The following is a 24,194-nucleotide window of genomic DNA, read 5'->3' as shown; positions in this document are numbered from 1 at the left end:
AAGGCAAATTTCTGTTAGCATAAACTGCCAACTTCCAGGAGCTTCTAGAACACCCGAGGGAAAGGCAGGAAAAGGCTGTGGCTGAGGTCACTAAAGCTCTGAATACAAGGCAGGCCCTGGTGAGGGACGCAGCAGACAAGAAGCAGCGTGGGACAGCTACTGGCCAGATGCCGGCAAGAACGGAGAGGCAAAGAGGAGGGCTGGGACTGGCCGAGGCCGAGGCACCGCAGTCTTGGAGGGCGGCCCCCAAGCTGCGGGGCGAAGAGGTGCTTGGGTTGTAGCGGGGGATGTGGCGCCACTCAAAGCTAGGATGCAGACACAGATCATTGAAACTCAGCGGCCGCCTTCCCCCTCAGGCAGGGTCAAATCTCCGGCCAGTGAACCATACACTATGGACCGGAAACTTGCCACAGCCTTGTCATTAACACGCGAATTTTGGAAAATCAACCGCTTTGGTGCGAATCGCCATAACTCCCTTATTTCTGGGGCTACAGAAATGTTTTGGGTATCAATCGACGGCAAAATGAAAGGGCTATAGTTTTTATTACGCGACCGGGCTCCAAAACCTACTCAAAAGGGTAACAAATTGAATAAATTCACAAAAAACGGCTCTGAAAAAACCCATTTTTGAGTTCCCAACCTTGAAACCCACTCATTTTTTGAGAATTTCAAAAAACTTATACCAAATATTTTACCCCTACCAATGTGCTTTCCAATATGATGCATAACATTTTCCTACCCCCAATAGTTTCGTCGTTAGAGCTCGAAACGTGACCAGAAGTCGCGACGAACATTCGCCGAATCTGTCTCATTTCACGCGCCGAGACGAAAAACCTTCCTGACGCCACAAAAATTAATGTATGAGCATAAAAATTCATATATGAACACTTCAATATGTTGACTATCTTGTATTGAAATCATTTTAAGATATCTATATAAAAAGTTACTATTTTTATATAATCATTTTATTATGTAAATCAACCTATATTAAGCACCTTATTGTACATGTTATTTATTTTATTTTATTTAGTATTCAACCCTATTTCTTCCCATTTATGAATAATACATTTAATTTGCTTTCTTGTGATACCAAATATATATATATATATATATATATATATATATATATATATATATATATATATATATATATATATATATATATATATATATATATATATATATATATATATATACACACACACACATAAAAGGGACGAAAAACAGGCTATATTGTGACGGCTCGACGACAAACTTGGAGGCGAGGTATCAACAACTCCTTCGAGCTGGTCACACTACATTGCCAAGAGGGGCGACATGCCAAAGTGCAGCCTTCTAGAGGCAATAGCAAGGCCACACTAGACAAAATCGGCAAAGTGTCTGCAGTTCGTCAAAATCGCTCACAAAAGGGTTTGCGTTTCGAGCTCTAGCAACGACACTACTGGGAGTAGGAAAATGTTATGCATCATATTGGAAAGCACATTGGCAGGGCTAAAGTATTTGTTAAATAAGTTTTTTGAAATTCTCAAAAAATGAGTGGGTTTCAAGGTTGGGAACTCAAAAATAGTTTTTTTTCAGAGCCATTTTCTGCGACTTTATTCAATTTTTTACCATTTTGATTCAGTTTTGGAGCCCGGTCGCGTATTAAACACTATAGCCCTTTCATTTTGCCGTCGATTGATACCAAAATCATTTCTGTAACCACAGAAATAAGGAAGCTATGGCGATTTGCACCAAAGCGGTTGATTTTCCAAAATTCGCGGCCTAATGACAAGGGCGCCGCAAAATCAAAAGAGTCCGCCGTCCATTACTTGAGATGTCACTGCTCCAGCTCACCTGCAGGGTTGACGCGCCCAGTGTCAGGGGATGGTCCGCCAGGGCATGGAGGCACGGCCGGCCGGCTTCGAGGCTTATTCTTGCGCGTCGTCGGCGCTGACCTTCCACCTGGTGCACAGCAAACACCCGGCCAGCCTGCAGCAGGCTCCTGGTGCGCTGTGTCAGACTGCGGAAGTCCTCGGCCTGCAAAGGTCCCCGGTGGAGGGAAGGGAATTAAGAGCAAGAAGACCACGTCAGGTTGCTGCCTTGGCCGGCAGGAAACAAGAGTGTGTAAAGAAAGCTGCTGACTCCTTAAGAGAGCTTTGCTTATGAAGCTGAACTCAAAACTCACTGAGGCACTAACAGAAACACCAATTATGCCATGACAAGGTGACCACTGGTAACTCACTGAGGCACTAACAGAAACACCAATTATGCCATGACAAGGTGACCACTGGTAACTCACTGAGACACTAACAGAAACACCAATTATGCCATGACAAGGTGACCACTGGTAACTCATTGAGACACTAACAGAAACACCAATTATGCCATGACAAGGTGACCACTGGTAACTCATTGAGACACTAACAGAAACACCAATTATGTCATGACAAGGTGACCACTGGTAACTCACTGAGACACTAACAGAAACACCAATTATGTCATGACAAGGTGGCCACTGGTAACTCACTGAGACACTAACAGAAACACCAATTATGTCATGACAAGGTGGCCACTGGTAACTCACTGAGGCACTAACAGAAACACCAATTATGCCATGACAAGGTGACCACTGGTAACTCATTGAGGCACTAACAGAAACACCAATTATGCCATGACAAGGTGACCACTGGTAACTCACTGAGACACTAACAGAAACATCAATTATGCCATGACAAGGTGACCACTGGTAACTCACTGAGACACTAACAGAAACACCAATTATGCCATGACAAGGTGACCACTGGTAACTCACTGAGACACTAACAGAAACACCAATTATGCCATGACAAGGTGACCACTGGTAACTCACTGAGGCACTAACAGAAACACCAATTATGTCATGACAAGGTGACCACTGGTAACTCACTGAGGCACTAACAGAAACACCAATTATGCCATGACAAGGTGACCACTGGTAACTCACTGAGACACTAACAGAAACACCAATTATGTCATGACAAGGTGACCACTGGTAACTCACTGAGGCACTAACAGAAACACCAATTATGCCATGACAAGGTACTCTGACCACTGGTGCTGTGTTGAGGTAAGGCAAACACAGCAATCACACAGTGACAAAGTAAGGTGACTGCAGTGCTGTGTTGAGGTAAGGTAAGCACTGCAGTGATGTGTGCCAGGGACTCGCTGTAACAAGAGTGACACTCAGGGGGGGGTACTGACCTTCAAGCTTGGCTCTAAGATGAACTGCACTTTTTCCATGATGGTGAGGTCTGGGTCTGACTGGGAACTGGGCTCTTCTGGGTCTGACTGGGGCCTGGGTTCTTCTGGGACTGACTGGGGCCTGGGTTCTTCTGGGTCTGACTGGGGCCTGGGTTCTTCTGTAGAAACAGTTTCCCAAGCCGCCTGGACAGCCTTGGCGGCCTCCAGGGCTGCACTAGATGCCTCTCTCACCTGAAACAACAACACTGGGTTAGGGAAGAAGCTCACACCCTCGCCCCTGTGTGCCGCTTTCTATGCCCTCTGTGTGTACCCCTGTGTATGCCCCCTGTGTGTACCCCTGTATATGCCCCCTGTGTGTACCCCTGTGTATGCCACCAGTGTCTACCCCTGTATATGCTTGTAATGTGTATATTATCATGTACATATGAATGCATGTGTCGAAACACAAGCTCAGTGTCGCCACAGGATGTTAGTGGACACGTAGGCGCTTATGGTCGTGAGAACAGAAGCTGGGTTGACGCTAAATCAGCAAGGATCAGCACCGGAACGTTGTAAGTTCCGGCAAGTCATCACCGGAAGACACACCCTTCCGGCGAACCAGCAACGCAACTAAAACGAGCGAGCAGCGCCAAGAGGGAGGAGAAGAAGACGGGTGAGGGCACGGGGCACAAGGTCCGCTCCGGGTGTGCTTCCAGCGTGTACCCTTGTGCATGCCCCCTGTGTGTACCCTTGTGCATACCCCCTGTGTGCACCACTGTGTATGCCCCCTGTGTGTTGCCTGGTGTGTTTACTCGCGTGGCTGAGGGCCCAGGGCACAGGTGCAGCACACTCACCTTCCTGGCGGTGGTGAGGATGCCGGCGTCAGGGAAACACTGCTGGCCCTCCTCCAACACCTGCTCCGCCTCACTTGTGAGGTGAAACACAGTTCCCACAACCTTGAGTGCCTCTTGCTCTGTTGCAGGAGTGCGCAACTTCTCCCGCACAGCCTGCAGCTCCTGCTCCTTCTTCTTTGCCTCCTTCCTCTTCGGTGCCACACGGAACTTTTCCTGCTGCAGGAGCTCCCTGGAACTCCTGCTCTGGTCCATCAGTCCCTGGAGGCTGTCCTCCAGCTGCTGCTGCCGCTCGCCCCAGCCTGTCAGGGTGGCCTCATACTGGTCCAGCTGGGACTGAGCCTCCTGGCAGGCGGTGATGGCGGCCACAACTGTGGCCTCCTGTTCCTGCAGAAAGGAACGCATTTTCTTGGAGAGACCCGCTGCTCCCTTCTTGCCAGCTGATCCTGCTGCCCCTTTCCCCTTCCCGGCACTGGGTGGCGGCGAGGCTGCTGGTGCCGCCTTGCCATCTCTCAGCCTTCTTATGAAGGCCTCAACTATATAGCAGACAGGGAACTGCCCGCCTTCGGGCACGACATGGCTGACGCGGCACTCCGGACAGGTAACACGGCCCTGCTCCTTCAGCTTATCTGTGCACAGTGTGCAGACTGTGTGGCCACAGGGCAGAGTGCGTGGCCGCTGTACTAAGTCATCAAAGCCTGTCAGGCACACTGGACACTCCTCGGGGTTGTCACCCTGAAACAGAGAGGCAGAGTGAGGGAGGCACTACAGCAGGAACACACTGGAGGCAGCACACAGCCACACACTGGTAACAGGCAAACTTTTTTTATATTCTCCGAGTAAATGAAAATTCCTGAATATTCCTGAAAATTCCCGTGTAAAGTTTCACAGTTCAAAATTCGTGTGACTTTTACAATGGTACTTCCTTATAGCACAACAGAGTGGAAAGTACTGGCGTTAAGCTGACGGGAATCATCAGTTTATCGTCTGAAATATTTCATGTACTTTCTTTGACAGAAAAATAGACTTGTGTCTATAAGGAAGGTGCCAATGATCAGTGGTGGGCTTCGTTAATCATAATCTTAACATCGTTATATTGTTAATGTAAATGTTAACGTTGATACCGTTAATCCAGCAAGAATGTATTGAATGTTAACATTAACGTCTATGAAAAAAGTACATCATTACAGTAGTCCTTGGTTCATCCGGCATGAACGGGTGTGGCAGATAAACCGTTGTTTTGAGACTTGCTCCTACGTAGAGATACCTCAGGACTGGAAGTTAGCTAATGTTACACCCATTTTTAAGAAAGGTAGGAAAGAGGATGTTAGTAATTATAGGCCAGTCAGTTTGACTAGTATACAGTGCGTGTGTGTGTAAGATTCTGGAGAAAATTATTGAGGGTAGTATTTGGGAGCATTTAGATCAGTATAGACTAATTAGGGACTCTCAGCATGGGTTTAGATGAGGTAGGTCGTGTCTCACAAACTTACTACAGTTCTTAGAACACATTACAAAGCAGTTAGATGAGGGAAACAGTATAGCCGTAGTAATTTATCTAGATTTTAGTCAAGCTTTTGATAAGGCACCACACAGGAGGCTAGTGCATAAACTGAGGTTGCATGGGATAGGGGTACAGTAGTAGTGGAGCGGATGGCTCAGGGGTAGAAAACAGAGAGTAGTATTAAATGGGGCCAAGTCTGACTGGAGGGAAGTGGTTAGTGGGGTACCTCAGCTAGGGCCACTTTTGTTCCTAATATATATTAATGATTTAGATATAGGGATTAGTAGTAAAACACCAAAGTTTGCAGATGATACCAAGATAGCTAGTACAGTACAGGGGCTCAAGACAATTATAGGATGCAAAGGGACTTGGATAGGATGGGCAGATAGGTGGCAGATGGAGTCTAACTCCCGGAAGTGTCAGGTTAAGCATATAGGTAAAGATATAATAGGAATTTTAGCTATGAGATGGAAGGAGTTTGGTTAGAGGCAGTTGAGAATGAAAAGGATTTAGGTGTAGTGACAGATAAGACTATGAAATTCTCAAAGCAGTGTTTACAAGCTAGAAATAGGGCAAACAGGATCCTGGGGTTTATAAATAGAAATGTTATAGTTATGAAAGCAAGGAGGTAAGAGGTAGTTTATTTAATGCATATGTTAGAGCTCATTTAGAGTATTGTATACAAGCTTGGTCACCACAGGATGTAACTTTGTTAGAAGCAGTTCAGAGAAGAGCAACTAGGATGATGGCAGCAATGAGGCGCCTGGAGTATAGGGAGAGGGTAAAAGAGCTAGATATGTTTTCATTTGAGAGGAGATGTCTAACGGGGGATATGATAGAGCTATATAAAATGTTTTCAGATTGCGATTACTTAGATGTGGATACTTTCTTTACACTAGAGGAGGGAAACAGGACTAGGGGTCATGATAGGAGAATTAGGAAACAAGGGTGTAGGTTGGACTTACAAAACTATTTCTTTAGCCATGCATAGGGTGGCAGATTTATGGAATGCATTGCCAGGGGAGGCAGTATGCAGCAGTAGTGTAAATGTGTTCAAAAAGAGGTTAGATGAGTTTATGGATGAAAAGATTTGGTAGGAAGTAGTGGGTGGGATACAGGGTGGAACACGGCTGGGTGGTGGCCGTGTGGTGGCTGGCTGGGGCAGGATTACTGCATTCAGGAGATTAGATGGGCTTGGGGAGGCGGATGATGGGTGCTACACTGCCACTCGCGGGGGCGGACAGGGGCTGCCAAGTATAGGCCAGTTTGCGGACCCCTTGCGATCATGTGTTCACACACACACACACACACACACACACACACACACACACACACACAGACACACACACACCAGGACACTGTTTGTTGTATAGGCTACACACACACACACACACACACACACACACACACACACACACCAGGACACTGTTTGCTGTATAGGCTACACACACACACACACACACACACACACACACACACACACACACACACACACACCAGGACACTGTTTGCTGTATAGGCTACACACACACACACACACACACACACACACGCACACACACACCAGGACACTGTTTGCTGTATAGGCTACACACACACACACACACACACCAGGACACTGTTTGCTGTATAGGCTACACACACACACGGTAAGGAGATTAATTGTGACCTTGATACGCTCTAGACTAGAATATGCATCAGTGGCTTGGTCGCCATCACTTAAGAAACACGTTAGAAAACATTAGAGGATACAGAGAGCGGCAACAACAAAAATGGCACCTAGTCTGAGCGACCTGCCTTATGAAGGAAGATTGCTGAGCCTCCCTACACTGGAGAGTACAAGAGAAAGAGGAGATTTGACCTTAGAACACGGTCGTGGGTAATAGTACTATCAACACGGTCATGGGGTATATTGAACCCCATTTTGGAGAAAAAAAAAATTGTTATCAAAATTTATTAAATCTAAAAAAAGTACAAGAAAATACAACGTTTCTTCTTTCATTTCCCCTGAAATTTAAGTTAATACTGTGGCAAAGTGAATATGTAAGGGGCAACTCAAAAAAGTACTAAAAATTGCACTACCTTCCACAACAACAGCAGTACCATCGCTAACCTAGCGTACCATCGCTAACTAAACGTACCATCGCTAACCTAGCGTACCATCGTACCCGGCACCCGAATGATCATGAGGCTTCGCGGCACCAGGTACCGGTACCGGGTGCCGCGAAGAATCGATTCTTCGCGGTACCCGGTACCCGGTACCCGGTGCCGCGAAGCCTCATGATCACTCGGGTGCCGCGAAGCCTCATGATCACTCGGGTGCCGGGAAGCCTCATGATCACTCGGCACTGAGCATTGCCGCTAGTACCGGTACCGTTTGGATCTTAGTGACGCTCGGCGCTCGCCCGCCTCCATGTGGTATGGGCCCTGTGTGGAGACGCTGAGTCACTGCCTCGCTGACCGTCTCCCCAAGTTCCCACCATTTTGTCCTGCTCTTCGTTTCCATCACAGCTCCCGTTTCCATTATTTTATTATTTGATTTATTTATTGGAGTTACTGGATAATTCTTCATGTCCGATTCTTTTTCTTTTTTAGGTTGCTAATAAATATCGTTATTGTTCTTAGACTATGATCGAGTACATTTATAATAACTAAGTATACAAGCTATTTTTTTATCGAAAAAATAAATATTCACTTCATTCAGAGAGAGAGAGAGAGAGAGAGAGAGAGAGAGAGAGAGAGAGAGAGAGAGAGAGAGAGAGAGAGAGAGAGAGAGAGAGAGAGAGAGAGAGAGAGAGAGAAATTTACATAGATTTACATAAAAAATCAGACCACACAGACCTCATGGTCCAGACTAGGTGGTCTCTCCTTAAACCTAAGTGACTTTACATTAATCAGAAGGCTCCAAAACGTTGCATTCCTACTCTAGTTGATATTAAGTTGAAGGAAGTGACGGTCGAGCTTGTTTTTTAAAGGAGTCAATCGTGTTACACTGGACCACTGACGGTGGGAGCTTATTCCACTACAACGTTGGTGCAGAAAAATTTGGTGCAATCTGAATTTACTTGTCTACATCTGAGTTTTACGCCATTGTTCCTCGTTCGCAAAGTGTCATCGATCATAAACAATGTTGATCCGTCTACATTCGTGAAACCATTAAGTATTTTAAAACATTCGATCAGTTTTCCTCGGAGGCGACGTTTCTCAAGAGAGAGCATGCTAAGGGTGGAAAGCCTTTCTTCGTAGGATTTGTTGCGCAAGGAGGGGATCATTTTCGTTGCTCGACGCTGAACACCTTCTAATTTAGCAATATCCTTTGCATGGTGGGGAGACCAAAACTGTACCGCATATTCCAAGTGGGGTCTGACTAAACTATTGTAGAGCGGGAGTATTACATCTTTATTCTTGAATAAAAAGTTTCTTTTAATGAAGCCCAACATGCTGTTCGCTTTATTTGCTGTATCGATGCATTGCTGTGAGAATTTGAGGTTTGACGCGATTTTGACCCCCAAGTCCTTAACGCATTGAACGCTTTTGAGTTTAACGCCGTGCATTTCGTAATCGATTTTCTTATTCTTCGTTCCAACTTGAAGGACCTGGCACTTGTCTACGTTAAAGGGCATCTTCCATCTATCAGACCAAGCTGAAATTTTGTGCAAATCCTCTTGGAGGCTTTGCCTGTCTTCGTCAGTGAGAACCGAGTTACCGATCTTTGTGTCGTCTGCAAATTTACTAATGCGGTTATTGAGTCCAACATCCACGTCGTTGATGTAAATAATGAAGAGCACTGGGCCAAGAACCGAGCCCTGAGAGAGAGAGAGAGAGAGAGAGAGAGAGAGAGAGAGAGAGAGAGAGAGAGAGAGAGAGAGAGAGAGAGAGAGAGAGAGAGAGAGAGAGAGAGTTTTCTTTACAGGAAATTTATTTGAGAATTTCACCAAAAGTCATTAAGATAAAAAAATACTCCTTCGGGTACCGGTACCGGTACAGGTATTAACGGTACCTGAATTTTCGGTACCGGTACTCAAATTAACGGTACTTGCCCATCCCTAGGGAAGACCCGTCCCTCCCTAACTCCCTCACCCGCCACAAACTCATCGGAAAATCGTCTTATCTCAGCGCTCTCCGCCGCGTCCACAGGTGTCCAGGGTAACGAAAGGCATGGAGTTCAAATGTCATGCCTCCCGGCGCTTGAACAGGCTCAAACAAGGCGGTTTTTAGGCCGAGAAGTGGACGACGTACCTTTGTTGACACCTGACAGGCCGCCATCTTGAAGTCCTCTGGCGTAGTTGGGCTGGACTGGTACCGGTACCAGTACCGCTACTAACGGTACCAGATAAACTACGGTACCGGTACCAGATTGCTCGGATTTATTTAATTGTTGGATTTATTGGATAATTCTTCATGTCCGATTCTTTTGGGGGGGTTGCTTATATATATATATATATATATATATATATATATATATATATATATATATATATATATATATATATATATATATATATATATATATATATATATATATTATATATTACATCCATAATAACTACGTATACATGCTATTTTATATCGGAAAAATAAATATTCGCTTCATTCAAAGAGAGAGAGAGAGAGAGAGAGAGAGAGAGAGAGAGAGAGAGAGAGAGAGAGAGAGAGTTTTCTTTACATAATTTTTATTTAGGAATTTCATCAGACGTCATAGATAAAAAAAAAAAACTCCTCTAGGTACCGGTACCGTTGTAGGTGCTATCCCGACTTTTCGGTACCAGGACTACTGGTATTAACGGTACCTGCCCATCCCTATATCGTAGGCGTCAAAAAATTGTCGTACTTTTGCTGTTTTTTTCAATATTTACGCAGAAAAACGTAATATAGAGCCTAAATAAACGTCCTGTTATGTATATTAACTTCTTCTACTAATTACCGATGCTATTAGGCGGCTATTTATAACACAGCCATAACTATAGCAGGTCACTTATTATTATTACGGGCAGGGCAGAAAAACGTGGTATATGGAGGTAATCAACGTTCTGTTTACTGTATTATATCACTGTACTAATTACCAAGTGGCGCTGGATGGCTAATTATAACGATTTAGCCATAATATCGTATACACGGAGAGATAGACAATTTATTTAGCTATGTGTGGAGGGAAGGAAGAGGAGGAGGAGGGGGAGAGAAGGGAGGGAGAGAGGAAAGAAGAGAGGGAGGTGGAGGAGGAAGACAGTCTGGCTGAGAGGCAAAGCAAATCTTTCCTCCATATTTAAACCCATTTTTGGAGGGAAGGAGGAAACGGAGAGAAAAAACGGAGGCATGGAGAGAAAGAGAATTTATTTAGCTATGTATGGAGGGAAGGAGGAGGAGGAGGAGAGGGAGAGAAAGGAGGGAGAGAGGAGAGAAGAGAGGGAGGTGGAGGAGGAAGACTGTCTGGCTGAGAGGCATAGCAAATCTTTCCTCCATATTTAAACCCATTTTTGGAGGGAAGGAGGAAACGGAGAGAAAAAACGGAGGCACGGAGAGAAAGAGAATTTATTTAGCTATGTGTGGAGGGAAAAAGGAGGAGGAGGAGAGGGAGAGAAAGGAGGGAGAGAGGAGAGAAGAGAGGAAGAAGGAGGGAAGGGAGAGGAAGGAGGGAGAGAGGAGAGCAGAGAGGAAGGTGGAGGAGGAGGGAAGGGAGAGAAAGGAGGGAGAGAGGAGAGGAAGGTGGAGGAGGAGGGAAGGGAGAGAAAGGAGGGAGAGAGGAGAGAAGAGAGGGAGGTGGAGGAGGAGGGACAAAAAATCTTCCACAGTGCAAAAAACATTTATTTATTTATTTATTTTCATATTTTTTTTAACTTTCTCAAAAAAATAAAAAAATAAAGAAAAAAATACAAATAGACTTAATAATTACTCTCTCTCTCTCTCTCTCTCTCTCTCTCTCTCTCTCTCTCTCTCTCTCTCTCTCTCTCTCTCTCTCTGTGTGTGTGTGTGTGTGTGTGTGTGTGTGTGTCTCTCTCTGTCTCTCTCTCTCTCTCTCTCTCTCTCTCTCTCTCTCTCTCTCTCTCTCTCTCTCTCTCTCTCTCTCTCTCTCTCTCTCTCTCTCTCTCTCTCTCTCTCTCTCAGTGCCGCAGGGAGGGTGCCAACTTGCCCTCCCCAAAGAATGCTAGGCAGACTCTATCTATGACGAACGACAGCGCGAAGTCCAGGCACAGAACTTGTATGAGGGTCACCCGGAACTGGAATGGAAAAGAGTTGATAAAAATGGAGATTGCGGAGGAACGGAGAGGAGGAGAAAGATGTGGAGTACGGGAGATGGAAGAGGAAAGATTAAGCTATTTTTTGGTGTAGGAGGAAAGGAGGGAGAGATGGAGGAAAGTGGAGGAAAATGGACTTAAACTTGGAGAAGGAAATGAACGAAACCACCAAAATTATGCTGGAGAAATACACAGACCTTGATAAAAGTGGAGATTGCGGAGAAACGGAAAGGAGGAGGAAGATGTGGAGGAGGGGAGGTGGAAGAGGAAAGATTAAGCTATTTTTTGGTGGAGGAGGAAATGAGGGGGAAATGGAAGAAAGTGGAGGAAAATGGACTTGAACTTGGGGGAGGAAATGAACGAGACCACCAAAATCACACTGGAATGGAAGACAATCCTTGATAAAAGTGGAGATTTGTGAGAAACGGAGAGGAGGATGAAGATGTGGAGGAGAGGCTATTTTTTGGTGTAGGAGGAAATGAGGGAGAGATGGAGGAAAGTGGAGGAAAATGGACTTGAACTTGGAGAAGGAAATGAACGAAACCACGAAAGCTATGCTGGAGAAATACACAGACCTTGATAAAAGTGGAGATAACAGAGAAACAAAGAGGCGGAGGAAGAAGTGGAAGACAGGAGGAGGAAGAGGAAAGATTAACCTACTCTTTGGTGTCGGAGGAAAGGATGGAGAGACGGAGGAAAGGAGTAAAAAATGGAGGCAAATCTCACCTCACTCGGGAACTCGACGATCTCAAACTGCCTCCCAAAGATCGGGAAGATGCCGAGGGAGAGAGCGAGGATGAGACCAAAGGCTCCCATGAGGCTGTATAGGAGCGGCCGGTTCTCGCTCAGCCCCTCCATGTAAGGTCGGCCCTGGGGGAAAAAAAGTTTTAATATATTTGTTCATATCTCAAGAAGTTCTTAGATTAGGAAGATCAAACTTGCTGGGTGACTAGAGGAATAGTTAGGGCAGGTGTGGTTGAAATCTGAGTGTTTTAGGTTGAGTTAGAGCAGAGTTACCGCAGTTATAGTCAGTGGGATACATTTTCCGATGGCGAGTTTTTTTTTATGTGGAAAGTTTTGATATATTCATTGATATCTCAAGAAGTATATAAGTTAGGATAATGAGACTTTGTGGGTGAATAGAGGGATAGTTAGGGCAGGTGTGGTCGAAATCTGGTTGATAGTGGTTGAGTTAGAGCAGAGTTATCGCAGTTATAGTCAGCGGGATACATTTTCTGAAGATGCATATTTTTTGACGGGGAAACTTTTGCTATTTTTGCCGATATCTCGAAAACAATTTAAGTTCGGATAATGAGACTTGGTGGGTGAAGAGAAGAATGGTTTACGCAATTATAGGCGGAGTCTGAGTTTAGTTTTGTTAATCTGAGGCAGAGTTAAGAGCATGGAAACTGCGGAACACCATTTGGAACGGAGTTTTTCGTCGCTCAAGAAAAAGTTCCGCCACACTTGCTTGTATCTCGGAAAGTATTTAAGTTAGGGCGATGAAATTTGGTTGATGTATAGAAGGATGGTTAGGGTACATGTGGTTAAAATTTGGTTGACCTAAAATGAGTTAGAGGTGAGTTATGGGTGGTCACAGTTAGGGCTATCTTTTTTACACCATTTATATTTTTGAGTGGGAAATGATTTAATGTTTTTACTTATATCTTCAAAATTATCTACGTTAGGGTACCCACATTTTAAGGGTATATAGAGGAATAGTTAGGGTATATGTGGTTAAAATTTGGTTGAGGTAGGATGACTTAGAGCCGAGATATGGACATTTGAAGTTGGAACATATTTAAACTCCATATATATTTTTTGAGTGGGAAGTTTTCTTGTATATGCTTATATCTTAAAAAGTATCCAAGGAAGGCCAACTAAATTTTGAGAGTATACAGATAAATAGTTAGGGTACATGTGGTTAAAATTTGGTTGAGGTAGAATGATTAGAAATTAGTTAAGGGCATTTGAATTTGGGACATTTAAATATTTTTTGAGTGGTAAAAGTTTTTGTGGATTTGTTTATATCTTCAAAAGTGTCTAAGTTAGGGTACCCAAATTTTGAAGGTATGCAGAGGAATAGTTAGGGTAGATGTAGTTAAAATTTGGTTGAGGTAAAATGACTTAGAGATTAGTTATGGGCATTTGAAGTTAGGGTCACATTTTGAACTTACCCTGTAGTTGATCCCGAAGGTTGATACTTGGAGAGCCAGCGAGATTATGTACACAGTGGAGTTAAGGAGAGAAGGTTCAAACTGCTTCTCCAGGTCCACCGCCGCCCCCCTGGAGAGAGAGAGAGAGAGAGAGAGAGAGAGAGAGAGAGAGAGAGAGAGAGAGAGAGAGAGAGAGAGAGAGAGAGAGAGAGAGAGAGAGAGAGAGAGAGAGAGAGAGAGAGAGAGAGAGTACATTAGTAAGGCCTGTGTGTGTATGTGTGTGTGTGTGTGTGTGTGTGTGTTTGTCCAAGGTTCAATATTACCTCCTTGCTTCCTCCTCCTCCTCCTCCTCCTCCTCCTCCTCCTCCTCCTCTTCCTTCCTTCCCTCCTTTCCTCCTTCCTTCTCTTCCTCCTCCTCCTTCCTTTCCTCCATTCTTCCTCCTCCTTCCTTCCCTTCCTCCTCCTTCTCCTCCTCCTCCTCCTCTTCTTCCTTACCCTATAGCAGTGTGGTTGTCCAGGTGGTTGGCTTGGTTGACCAGGTAGAGCAGGGCGGTAAAGTGGCAACCAAACTGTAGAAGCACCGTCGCAACCGTATAGATATTGAAGATATTTGGTAGAGGTCGGTGAGCGCTTAACTCCGGCAGCGGCTGTGGGGGATGAGAGGAGAGAGAAGGGTCAGACAAACGGGGTGATTGTGGCGGTTGTGTTTGTGCGTTTGTGTTGCCGTTGGTGTGTGTGGGTAGGCAAAGTATCCCTCTATGTTTGTGTTGAGTGGTGTGTTTGTGATGAGTGGTGTGTTTGTGTGTGCTACCGTTTGGCTGTGATATCGAAAAAGGATAGAACTTTCGGATAAAAATTTGGGACGGTTAGTTTTGAGTAGGGGTTACGTTTGGGGTGATTGTGGGGGTTGTGTTTGTGCGTTTGTTTCGCCATTGGTGTGTGTGGGTAGGGGAAGGATTGGTCTACGTTTGTGCTGAATGGTGTGTTTGTGTATGCTTTGGTTTCTCTGGAATATTGAAGAATGTCAAATCTTTTCTGTGATAAATTGCATCTGGGTAAGCTGGAAAGGATAAACAAACAGCATCATTGTGGGGGTTGTGTTTGTGCGTTTGTTTTGCCGTTGGTGTGTGTGGGCAGGGGAAGGATTGGTCTGTGTTTGTGGCGATTTGTGTGTTTGTGTGCGTTTTAGTTTAGCGGAAATTTTGACTAATGCTAAGATTTCTCGGTTAAAAAAAACTGCACCGCCTGGGAATGGGTCGCACAAACACGGTGATTGTGGGGGTTGCGTTTGCCTGTTTGTAAATCCGCTGGTGTGTGTGGGTAGAGGAAGGCCTGATCTACGTTTGTACCGGTCCGTGCGTGTGTGTGTATGTGTGCGTTTGGCGGTGAGATCGAAAAACGTCAAAACCTTCACATTATAATAATCACAGTAACCCTATCACCGACCCTCCCTCTATCTCCCTTCTTCCCAGACCCCACAAACGAAGCCTCCCCTGTCCCTCTGACCTTTGACCTAGAGATGAAGAGGAAGCAGGCGGCCTGTAGGAGTCCCTGTAGTGTAGCCTGGTAGTCGCTGAACTTGATACCATCCAAGTACAGCACGCTCTGAGAATAGGCTAGGATGAGTGCGTTAAGAGGCAGGATCTTGGACATTTGCAGTGTGGTCACCAGCGTACAGCGGCCCTGCTTGATGATGTGGCACACTGCGGGGGGGAGGGGAGGTAGAGCGAGCCGCCTAGCAAAGGGGGTGCACGTACAGCGAGCGTAGAGCGAGGGAGAGGCAAAAATGTGAAGGTTTTTCGTCGCTTAAAAAGTCTGGCTATGGAAAAATTGACTGTGGTTAATGTGAAATTTTGAGAGAATTAAGAGCGAGTTAGAGCGAGTGCAAGGGAGGGAAGGTAGAGCAAGGTTAGAGCGAGCCGCCTAGCAAAGGGGGTGAGCGTAGAGCGAGGGAGGGGCAAAAATGTGAAGGTTTTTCTCGCTCAAAAAATCTGGATAGGAAAAAATTGACAGTGGTTAAATTGAAATTTTGAGAGAATTAGAGCAGGTTAGAGCGAGTGCAAGGGAGGGGAAGTAGAGCAAGGCTAGAGCGAGCCGCCTAGCAAAGGGGGTGAGCATAGAGCGAGGGTGGGGCAAAAATGTGAAGGTTTTTCGTCGCTCAAAAAGTCTGGGTACGGGAAAAATGACTGTGGTTAACATGGCATTTTTAGAGAATTAGAGCGAGTTAGAGCAAGTGCGAAGGGAAGGGAGGTAGAGCAAGGCTAGAGCGAGCCGCCTAGCAAAGGGGGTGAGCGTAGAGCGAGCGTAGAATGTGGGAGAGGGAAAAATGTGAAGTTTTTTCTCTCTCAAAAAGTCTAGATAGGGAAAAAATGACTGCGGTTAACGTGGAATTTTGAGAGAATCTGAGCGAGTTAGAGCGAGTGCAGAGGAAGGAGAGCGAGAACAATGTCTCGGCCACAACTGGAGCGAGTGGCAGCCCTGTAGAGGGAGTGTAGAGCGAGAAATAGAGAGAGAGAGTTGGAGAGGGAGTAAGCCAGGGTGAGGGCGTTGAGCAGGCAAATTTGAGGGGCACTATTCCATTCAAGTTTTCCGAGAGGATGGAAAAAGTTTTGACATTTTCCCTCATATCTCAAGAAGTTTTCAAGCTAGGGTAATGAAATTTGATGGACATGTAGATGGATTATACGAATATTTGTGGTTAAAATCTGAGCCACCTATGATGACTCAGAGCTGAGTTATGAGCAGGCAAAATTGAGGGGTACTATTCCATTCGAGTTTTCTGAGGATAAAACAACTTCCGACATTTTTGCACATAACTCGGAAAGTATTTAAGATAAGGTAATGAAACTTGATGGGTAAGGAGACGAATTGTAAGACTATGTGTGATTAAAATCTGAGCCATTCACGATGACTTAGAGCAGAGTTGCAAGCAATCAAAGTTGAGGTTGCAATCACTAACCACACTGTATGGAGGAGAGCTTGGAGGTGAAGGGCGCGGCTATAGATGCGTCTCCAAGCTTGACGAGGGTGTTGGTCTCATCTTCAAAGTCCTGTAGCAGCTTATTCAACTGCAACTGTGCCCGCTGAAGCTGTTCCTGTTGTAGTAGTAGTAGTAGTAATAGTAGTAGTATGCTATATAAAAAAAAAATTCAGCCTCCAAAAAATCGTAAAAAGTTTCAACATTTCTCTAATTTACTCCGGAAAAAACGCTCATATCTAAACACGCTAAGCACCCAAACGTAGCCTGATTCTTCCCCTATCCAGCCACACCAAGCGCAAAACAAACGCACAAACACAAACGTCACTATAGACACATTTGTAAACACCAATAAACTCATCTTGCCTCAAAATGGCGTCAAAAGCTGTTACGCTTTTTAATATTATGGGCCAAAAAACGCTTACATCCAAACACACTATGCACCAATATGTAGCCTGATCCTTCCCCTACCCAGCCACACCAAGCGCAAAACAAACGGACAAACACACTCGCCAGAATAGCAAAGATTATACACACCATCAAAAAAATCTGCCTCAAAAATAACGCAAAAAGTCTTAACATTTCTCTAATTTACTCCGGAACAAACGCTCACATCCAAACACGCTAAGCACCCAAACGTAGCCTGATCCTTCCCCTATCCAGCCACACCAAGCGCAAAACAAACGGACAAACACACTCGCCAGAACAGCCAAGAATACGCACACTTTCACTGACCTGCTGTGGTGCCAAGTTTTGCCCTCCCGAACGCACTGCCTTCCGCTGTCTGATTTTGTCCGGTTGTCTCTCCGTTTGCCGCTCTGTCTGTCTCCGTTTGGGCTGTACGGGTCTGTCCGGGGCTGTAGAGAGGATGGCCACACCTGAAACAGTAGTAGTAGAGGTAGTAGTAGAGGTAGTAGTAGTAGTAGTAGTAGTAGTAGTAGGTGACAGGATTCGATTGTGTGTTGAAAATGTTTTGTGTTTTTTTTATGTTACGGGCAAACGAACGCAAGTATTCACACGCGCCAAACACCCAAACGTAGCCTGGTCCTTCTTCTATCCAGCCACAGCAAGTGGAAAACAATCAGATAAACACAAACGTCACTATGGACACATTTGTAAACACCATCAAGCTCATCTCGAACAAAAATGCAGTCAAAAGTAGTTACATTTTTTAATATTATGGACAAACAAACACACGTATTCAAACACACTAAGCGCCAAAACATAGCCCAGTCCTTTTTCTATCTAGCCACACCAAGCGGAAAACAAACAGACAAACACAAACGTCACTATGGACGCATTTGTAAACACCATCAATCTCATCTCGCCCAAAAACGCAGTCAAAAGTAGTTACGTTTTTTAATATTATGAACAAACAAACACACGTATTCAAACACACAAAGCACCAAAACATAGCCCAGTCATTCTTCTATCCAGCCACACCAAGCGGAAAACAAACGGACAAACACAAACGTCACTATAGACACATTTGTAATCACCATCAAACTCGTCTCACCCAAAAATGGAGTCAAAAGTCATTACGCTTTTTAATATTATGGACAAACAAACACACGTATTCAAACATTCAAAACAGTGTGCCTTTTCACTGGTGTTCTAATGTGATTCTGTTGATTTATCGACCTCATTTGATATGCATATTCGTCGATTTCCTGCTCCCCCACCCAAAAACCCCGTGTTCCCACAGGTCCCCAAGATCGTGTAGGGCAGGGGATAGGCATAACTTGAAAAGAGGCATAACTTGAAAAGTAGACATATGCGACATAAAAGTGCTACAAAATCGTGCAATTCACGACATTTATCACCAGAAAACATGAACCACGTCAAAAAATCGTTGGTTGGGTGAAACGGTAAATTATTGTTATTGTTATTACACTATGATCGAGTACATCCATAATAACTATACAATATTGTTATTGTTATTACACTATGATCGAGTACAACCATAATAACTATACAATATTGTTATTGTTATTACACTATGATCGAGTACATCCATAATAACTATACAATATTGTTATTGTTATTACACTATGATCGAGTACATCCATAATAACTATACAATATTGTTATTGTTATTACACTATGATCGAGTACATCCATAATAACTATACAATATTGTTATTGTTATTACACTATGATCGAGTACATCCATAATAACTATACAATATTGTTATTGTTATTACACTATGATCGAGTACATCCATAATAACTATACAATATTGTTATTGTTATTACACTATGATCGAGTACATCCATAATAACTATACAATATTGTTATTGTTATTACACTATGATCGAGTACATCCATAATAACTATACAATATTGTTATTGTTATTACACTATGATCGAGTACATCCATAATAACTATACAATATTGTTATTGTTATTACACTATGATCGAGTACATCCATAATAACTATACAATATTGTTATTGTTATTACACTATGATCGAGTACATCCATAATAACTATACAATATTGTTATTGTTATTAGACTATGATCGAGTACATCCATAATAACTATACAATATTGTTATTGTTATTACACTATGATCGAGTACATCCATAATAACTATACAATATTGTTATTGTTATTACACTATGATCGAGTACATCCATAATAACTATACAATATTGTTATTGTTATTAGACTATGATCGAGTACATCCATAATAACTATACAATATTGTTATTACACTGTGATCGAGTACATCCATAATAACTATACAATATTGTTATTACACTGTGATCGAGTACATCCATAATAACTATACAATATTGTTATTACACTGTGATCGAGTACATCCATAATAACTATACAATATTGTTATTGTTATTACACTATGATCGAGTACATCCATAATAACTATACAATATTGTTATTGTTATTACACTATGATCGAGTACATCCATAATAACTATACAATATTGTTATTGTTATTACACTATGATCGAGTACATCCATAATAACTATACAAGATTGTTATTGTTATTAGACTATGTTCGAGTACCTTCATAATAACTATACATGCTAAGACGAATTAAGAGAGAGAGAGAGAGAGAGAGAGAGAGAGAGAGAGAGAGAGAGAGAGAGAGAGAGAGAGAGAGAGAGAGAGAGAGAGAGAGAGAGAGAGAGAGAGAGAGAGAGAGAGAGAGAGAGAGAGAGAGAGAGAGAGAGAGAGAGAGAGTTTTCTTTACAGGAAATTTATTTGAGAATTTCACCAAAAGTCATTAAGATAAAAAAAATACTCCTTCGGGTACCGGTACCGGTACAGTATTAACGGTACCTGAGTTTTGGGTACCGGTACTCAAATTAACGGTACTTGCCCATCCCTAGGGAGGACCCGTCCCTCCCTAACTCCCTCACCCGCCACAAACTCACCGGAAATCGTCTTATCTCAGCGTTCTCCGCCGCGTCCACAGGTGTCCAGGGTAACGAAAGGCATGGAGTTCAAATGTCATGCCTCCCGGCGCATGAACAGGCTCAAACAATTGGGTTTTTAGGCCGAGAAGTGGACGACGTACCTTTGTTGACATATGACAGGCCGCCATCTTGAAGTCCTCTGGCGTAGTTGGGGTGGATTGGTACCGGTACCAGTACCACTACTAACGGTACCAGTTAAACTACGGTACCGGTACCAGTACCGCTACTAACGGTACCAGTTAAACTACGGTACTGGAACCAGATTGCTCGGATATATTTAATTGTTGGATTTATTGGATAATTCTTCATGTCCGATTCTTTACAAACATATATATATATATATATATATATATATATATATATATATATATATATATATATATATATATATATATATATATATATATATATATATATATATATATATATATATATATATATATATATATATATATATATATATATATATATATATATATATATATATATATATATATATATATATATATATATATATATATATATATATATATATATATATATATATATATATATATATATTTATATATATATATATATATATATGTAGGCATCTTCCCGGTGGGGCCTGATGGTCGGCCCAAGACTTCTTCCCGGTGGGGCCTGATGGTCGGCCCAAGACTTCTTCCAGGTGGGGCCTGATGGTCGGCCCAGCCCGTTCTGGCGCAGGCGAGTGTTTATAGTGGCGCCATCTTGCGTTGGCTCATGCTGCCCCCGAACTCGTTCTTGATTCATGGACGGCTTCTAGAGTCCGCTGATGGGTGGTCTTCAGGACAGCATGTGGGTAGTTTTAAGCCACTCGGCGTGACTGAAAAATCCGAGTGGTAGCGTGGGATTCGAACCCGTCGTCCATCACGCGGCGAATGTGGGTCCAGTACGCTACCAGTTCGGCCACCGCCTATATATATATATATAAATATATATATATATATATATATATATATATATATATATATATATATATATATATATATATATATATATATATATATATATATATATATATTATATATATATATATATATATATATATATATATATATATATATATATATATATATATATATATATATATATATATATATATATATATATATATATATATATATATATATATATATATATATATATATATATATATATATATATATATATATATATATCTATATATATATATATATATATATATATATATATATATATATAAATCTAACGCGCCAAACACTGAAATGTAGCCTAATATATCCTCTATCCAGCCACACCAAGCGAAAAACAAACAGACAAACACACTTACCAGAATAGCTATGAATACACACAAAATAAAAAAGTCTGCCCCCCCAAAAATGCAAAAAGTTTTAACATTTTTCTAATTCACTCCCAAACAAACGCTTACATCCAAACACACCAAGCACCAAAACATAGCCCGATCCTTCCCCTATCCAGCCCCACCAAGCACAAAACAAACAGACAAACACACTTACCAGAATATCCAAGATTATACACACCAGAAAAAAGTCCACCTCAAAAAAACAAGCAAAAAGTTTTAACATTATTCTAATTCACTCCCAAACAAACGCTCACATCCAAACACACCAAGCACCCAAACGTAGCCCGATCCTTCCCCTATCCAGCCACACCAAGCGGACTCACCACAGTGGGCGTGTTTGAGCGCACTGACGTCGTTTGTTCCGTCCCCGCACATGAGGGCCGTGAATCCGAGGTCTTTGTAGAGGGTAATGATAAGCTCCTTCTGTTTTGGCGAGACTCTGGCGAAGATTTTGACGGCCGGGAGGATTCTTGACAGGGCCTTGACGCGGCACTGGTGGAGGAAAGCCAGGCCCTGACGGAGAGAAGGGAGAGGTGGAGGGAAAGCGAGGGAGGGAGAGAGAGGGATGGAGGGGGAGAGAGTGATTATTATGTGAAAGTTATAACATTTTTCGATATCACCGCCAAACGCATGCACACACAAACACACAAACAGGCACAAACGTAGACCGATCCTTCCCCTACCCACACACACCAACGGGGAAACAAACGGACAAACACACACCCCACAATCACCGCGTTTGTGTGACCCATTCCCAGGTGAAGCAATTTTTTTAACCGCAAAATATAAGCGTTTATCAAAATTCCCGCTAAACTAAAACGCTCACAAACACACGAATCACCACAAACACAGCCAGATCTTTCCCCTACACAAACACATAAGCGGGGGAAACAAACGGACAGACACACACCCGGCAAACACAGTTAATGTGACCCCATGCAAACCTAACCACATCAAATTTTTATGCGAAAGTTTTAACGTTTGTCAATATCACCGCCAAACGCACGCACACACAAACACACAAACCGACACAAACGTAGACCGACCATTCCCCTACACACACACACCATCGGGGAAACAAACGGACAGACACACACCCGGGAAACACCACCAACGTGACCCCAACCTGAGCCTAACCACATCATATTTATATGTGAAAGTTTTAACGTTTGTCTATATTACCCCAAAACGCACGCACACACAAACACACAAACCGACACAAACATAGACCGATCCTTCCCCTACACACACACACCATCGGGGAAACAAACGGACAGACACACACCCGGGAAACGCCATCAATGGGACACCATGCAAACCTAACCACATCAAATTTTTATGCGAAAGTTTTAACGTTTGTCAATATCACCGCCAAACGCACGCACACACAAACACACAAACCGACACAAACATAGACCGATCCTTCCCCTACACACACACACACACACCAACGGGGAAACAAACGGACGAACACACACCCGGGAAACACCACCAACGTGACCCCAATAAGACTTACCTCACCCGTCAGATAGAGATCGTACTGCTTCAGGGCTCCATCTCTCTCTCTCTCTCTCTCTCTCCCTCTCTCTCCCTCTCTCTCTCTCTCGCACCGAGGGAGAGAGAGAGCGAAGGGTCTTCTATGTCCTGCCACTCCCACTCTTCCTCCTCCTCCTCCTCTTCTTCCTTCTTCCTCCTCCTTCTCTCAGTATCCTTCCGCTGTTCAGAGAAAGAGAGAAATGGGATTAGATAAACACACAAACACACACACACAGCTTCTGCCTCTCTCCTGCAAGACCAAAACGGACTCCTTCTGCGTGAATCTGAGCTCATTCGCGACATGGCAGGCTGTGAGGTAGCTGTCTCCCGTAATGATGACTGCCTGAAAAGTTGAAATATTCTCGATAATATCTCGGAAAGTGTTTGGGTTAGGATAATGAGACTCGGTGGGTGTTTAGATGGATAATTGGTGCAGGCGTGGATAAAATCTTTAAGGGTTAGGATGAGTTTGTGTCGAGTTACGGGCAGTTGAAGTCAAGGGATATTTTTTTACGCCATTTATATTTTTGAGTGGGAAATTTTTCGACGTTTTCGCTTATATCTCGGAAAGTATTTGGGTTATAAAGATAAAACTTAGTGGGTGAAAAGTTGAATAATTTCAGCAGATTTTTGTGTAATCTCAATCATAGACTTCACAATCTCTTGACGGGAAACGGGGCGCGGGGCCGATTCGCAGGGGGCCGATTTTCAAAAATTTAAAATTTAAATATTTTCAAAACCAAAGCAGCTAGCGACCTGAAACTAAAACAGGCACCTCCCTTAGGCATATATGAGTCTCCATGAGCAGCGGTATCAAAAAATTCAAAGTCGTTCCCTAATAAAATCCCGATTAATTGTTTTTATATAAGTATAACAAAACTTAAAAAGGCTATAAAATCCTCAGATTTTACGCTAGATGCACAA

At 43.3% G+C, this 24,194-nt stretch overlaps 2 protein-coding genes and 1 long non-coding RNA gene across 6 annotated transcripts in view; 1 reads left to right on the top strand and 2 right to left on the bottom strand.

Annotated features, from left to right (window-relative positions):
- LOC126991736 (uncharacterized) overlaps positions 1–9,830 on the bottom strand; it is a 14,207-nt gene extending 4,377 nt beyond the window's left edge. Inside the window, exons 1-4 of the mRNA XM_050850427.1 lie at positions 9,796–9,830; positions 4,056–4,787; positions 3,223–3,453; positions 1,837–2,019 (exon numbers count right to left, since the gene is read on the bottom strand). Coding sequence (XP_050706384.1) covers positions 1,837–2,019; positions 3,223–3,453; positions 4,056–4,787; positions 9,796–9,822 — 1,173 coding nt within the window. The 5' untranslated portion in view covers positions 9,823–9,830. The remainder of the gene's footprint in view (positions 1–1,836; positions 2,020–3,222; positions 3,454–4,055; positions 4,788–9,795) is intronic.
- On the top strand, positions 2,036–3,060 carry LOC126991739 (uncharacterized). Its single transcript, XR_007745796.1, has 4 exons — positions 2,036–2,205; positions 2,263–2,376; positions 2,719–2,832; positions 2,947–3,060. It is a non-coding gene; the product is annotated as an uncharacterized LOC126991739 (long non-coding RNA).
- Positions 9,831–11,342: 1,512 nt separating the features above from the next.
- Positions 11,343–24,194, bottom strand: part of LOC126991738 (endoplasmic reticulum transmembrane helix translocase-like) — a 40,969-nt gene continuing 28,117 nt past the window's right edge. For 3 of the 4 annotated variants that reach the window (XM_050850429.1, XM_050850428.1, XM_050850430.1), the window contains 9 exons: positions 23,251–23,450; positions 22,058–22,247; positions 17,646–17,800; positions 16,905–17,040; positions 15,452–15,648; positions 14,441–14,592; positions 13,967–14,075; positions 12,516–12,659; positions 11,343–11,771 (listed from right to left, as the gene is read on the bottom strand). In XM_050850429.1, coding sequence (XP_050706386.1) covers positions 11,655–11,771; positions 12,516–12,659; positions 13,967–14,075; positions 14,441–14,592; positions 15,452–15,648; positions 16,905–17,040; positions 17,646–17,800; positions 22,058–22,109 — 1,062 coding nt within the window. In that variant the 5' untranslated portion in view covers positions 22,110–22,247; positions 23,251–23,450 and the 3' untranslated portion in view covers positions 11,343–11,654. The remainder of the gene's footprint in view (positions 11,772–12,515; positions 12,660–13,966; positions 14,076–14,440; positions 14,593–15,451; positions 15,649–16,904; positions 17,041–17,645; positions 17,801–22,057; positions 22,248–23,250; positions 23,451–24,194) is intronic. The other variant, XM_050850431.1, reaches the window with a different exon arrangement.

Source organism: Eriocheir sinensis, unplaced genomic scaffold (genome assembly GCF_024679095.1).
Source record: "Eriocheir sinensis breed Jianghai 21 unplaced genomic scaffold, ASM2467909v1 Scaffold33, whole genome shotgun sequence".
Lineage (NCBI taxonomy): Eukaryota > Metazoa > Arthropoda > Malacostraca > Decapoda > Varunidae > Eriocheir > Eriocheir sinensis.
Note: the sequence above shows the minus strand (reverse complement) of the source record. Positions and strands in the feature narration are given on the sequence as shown.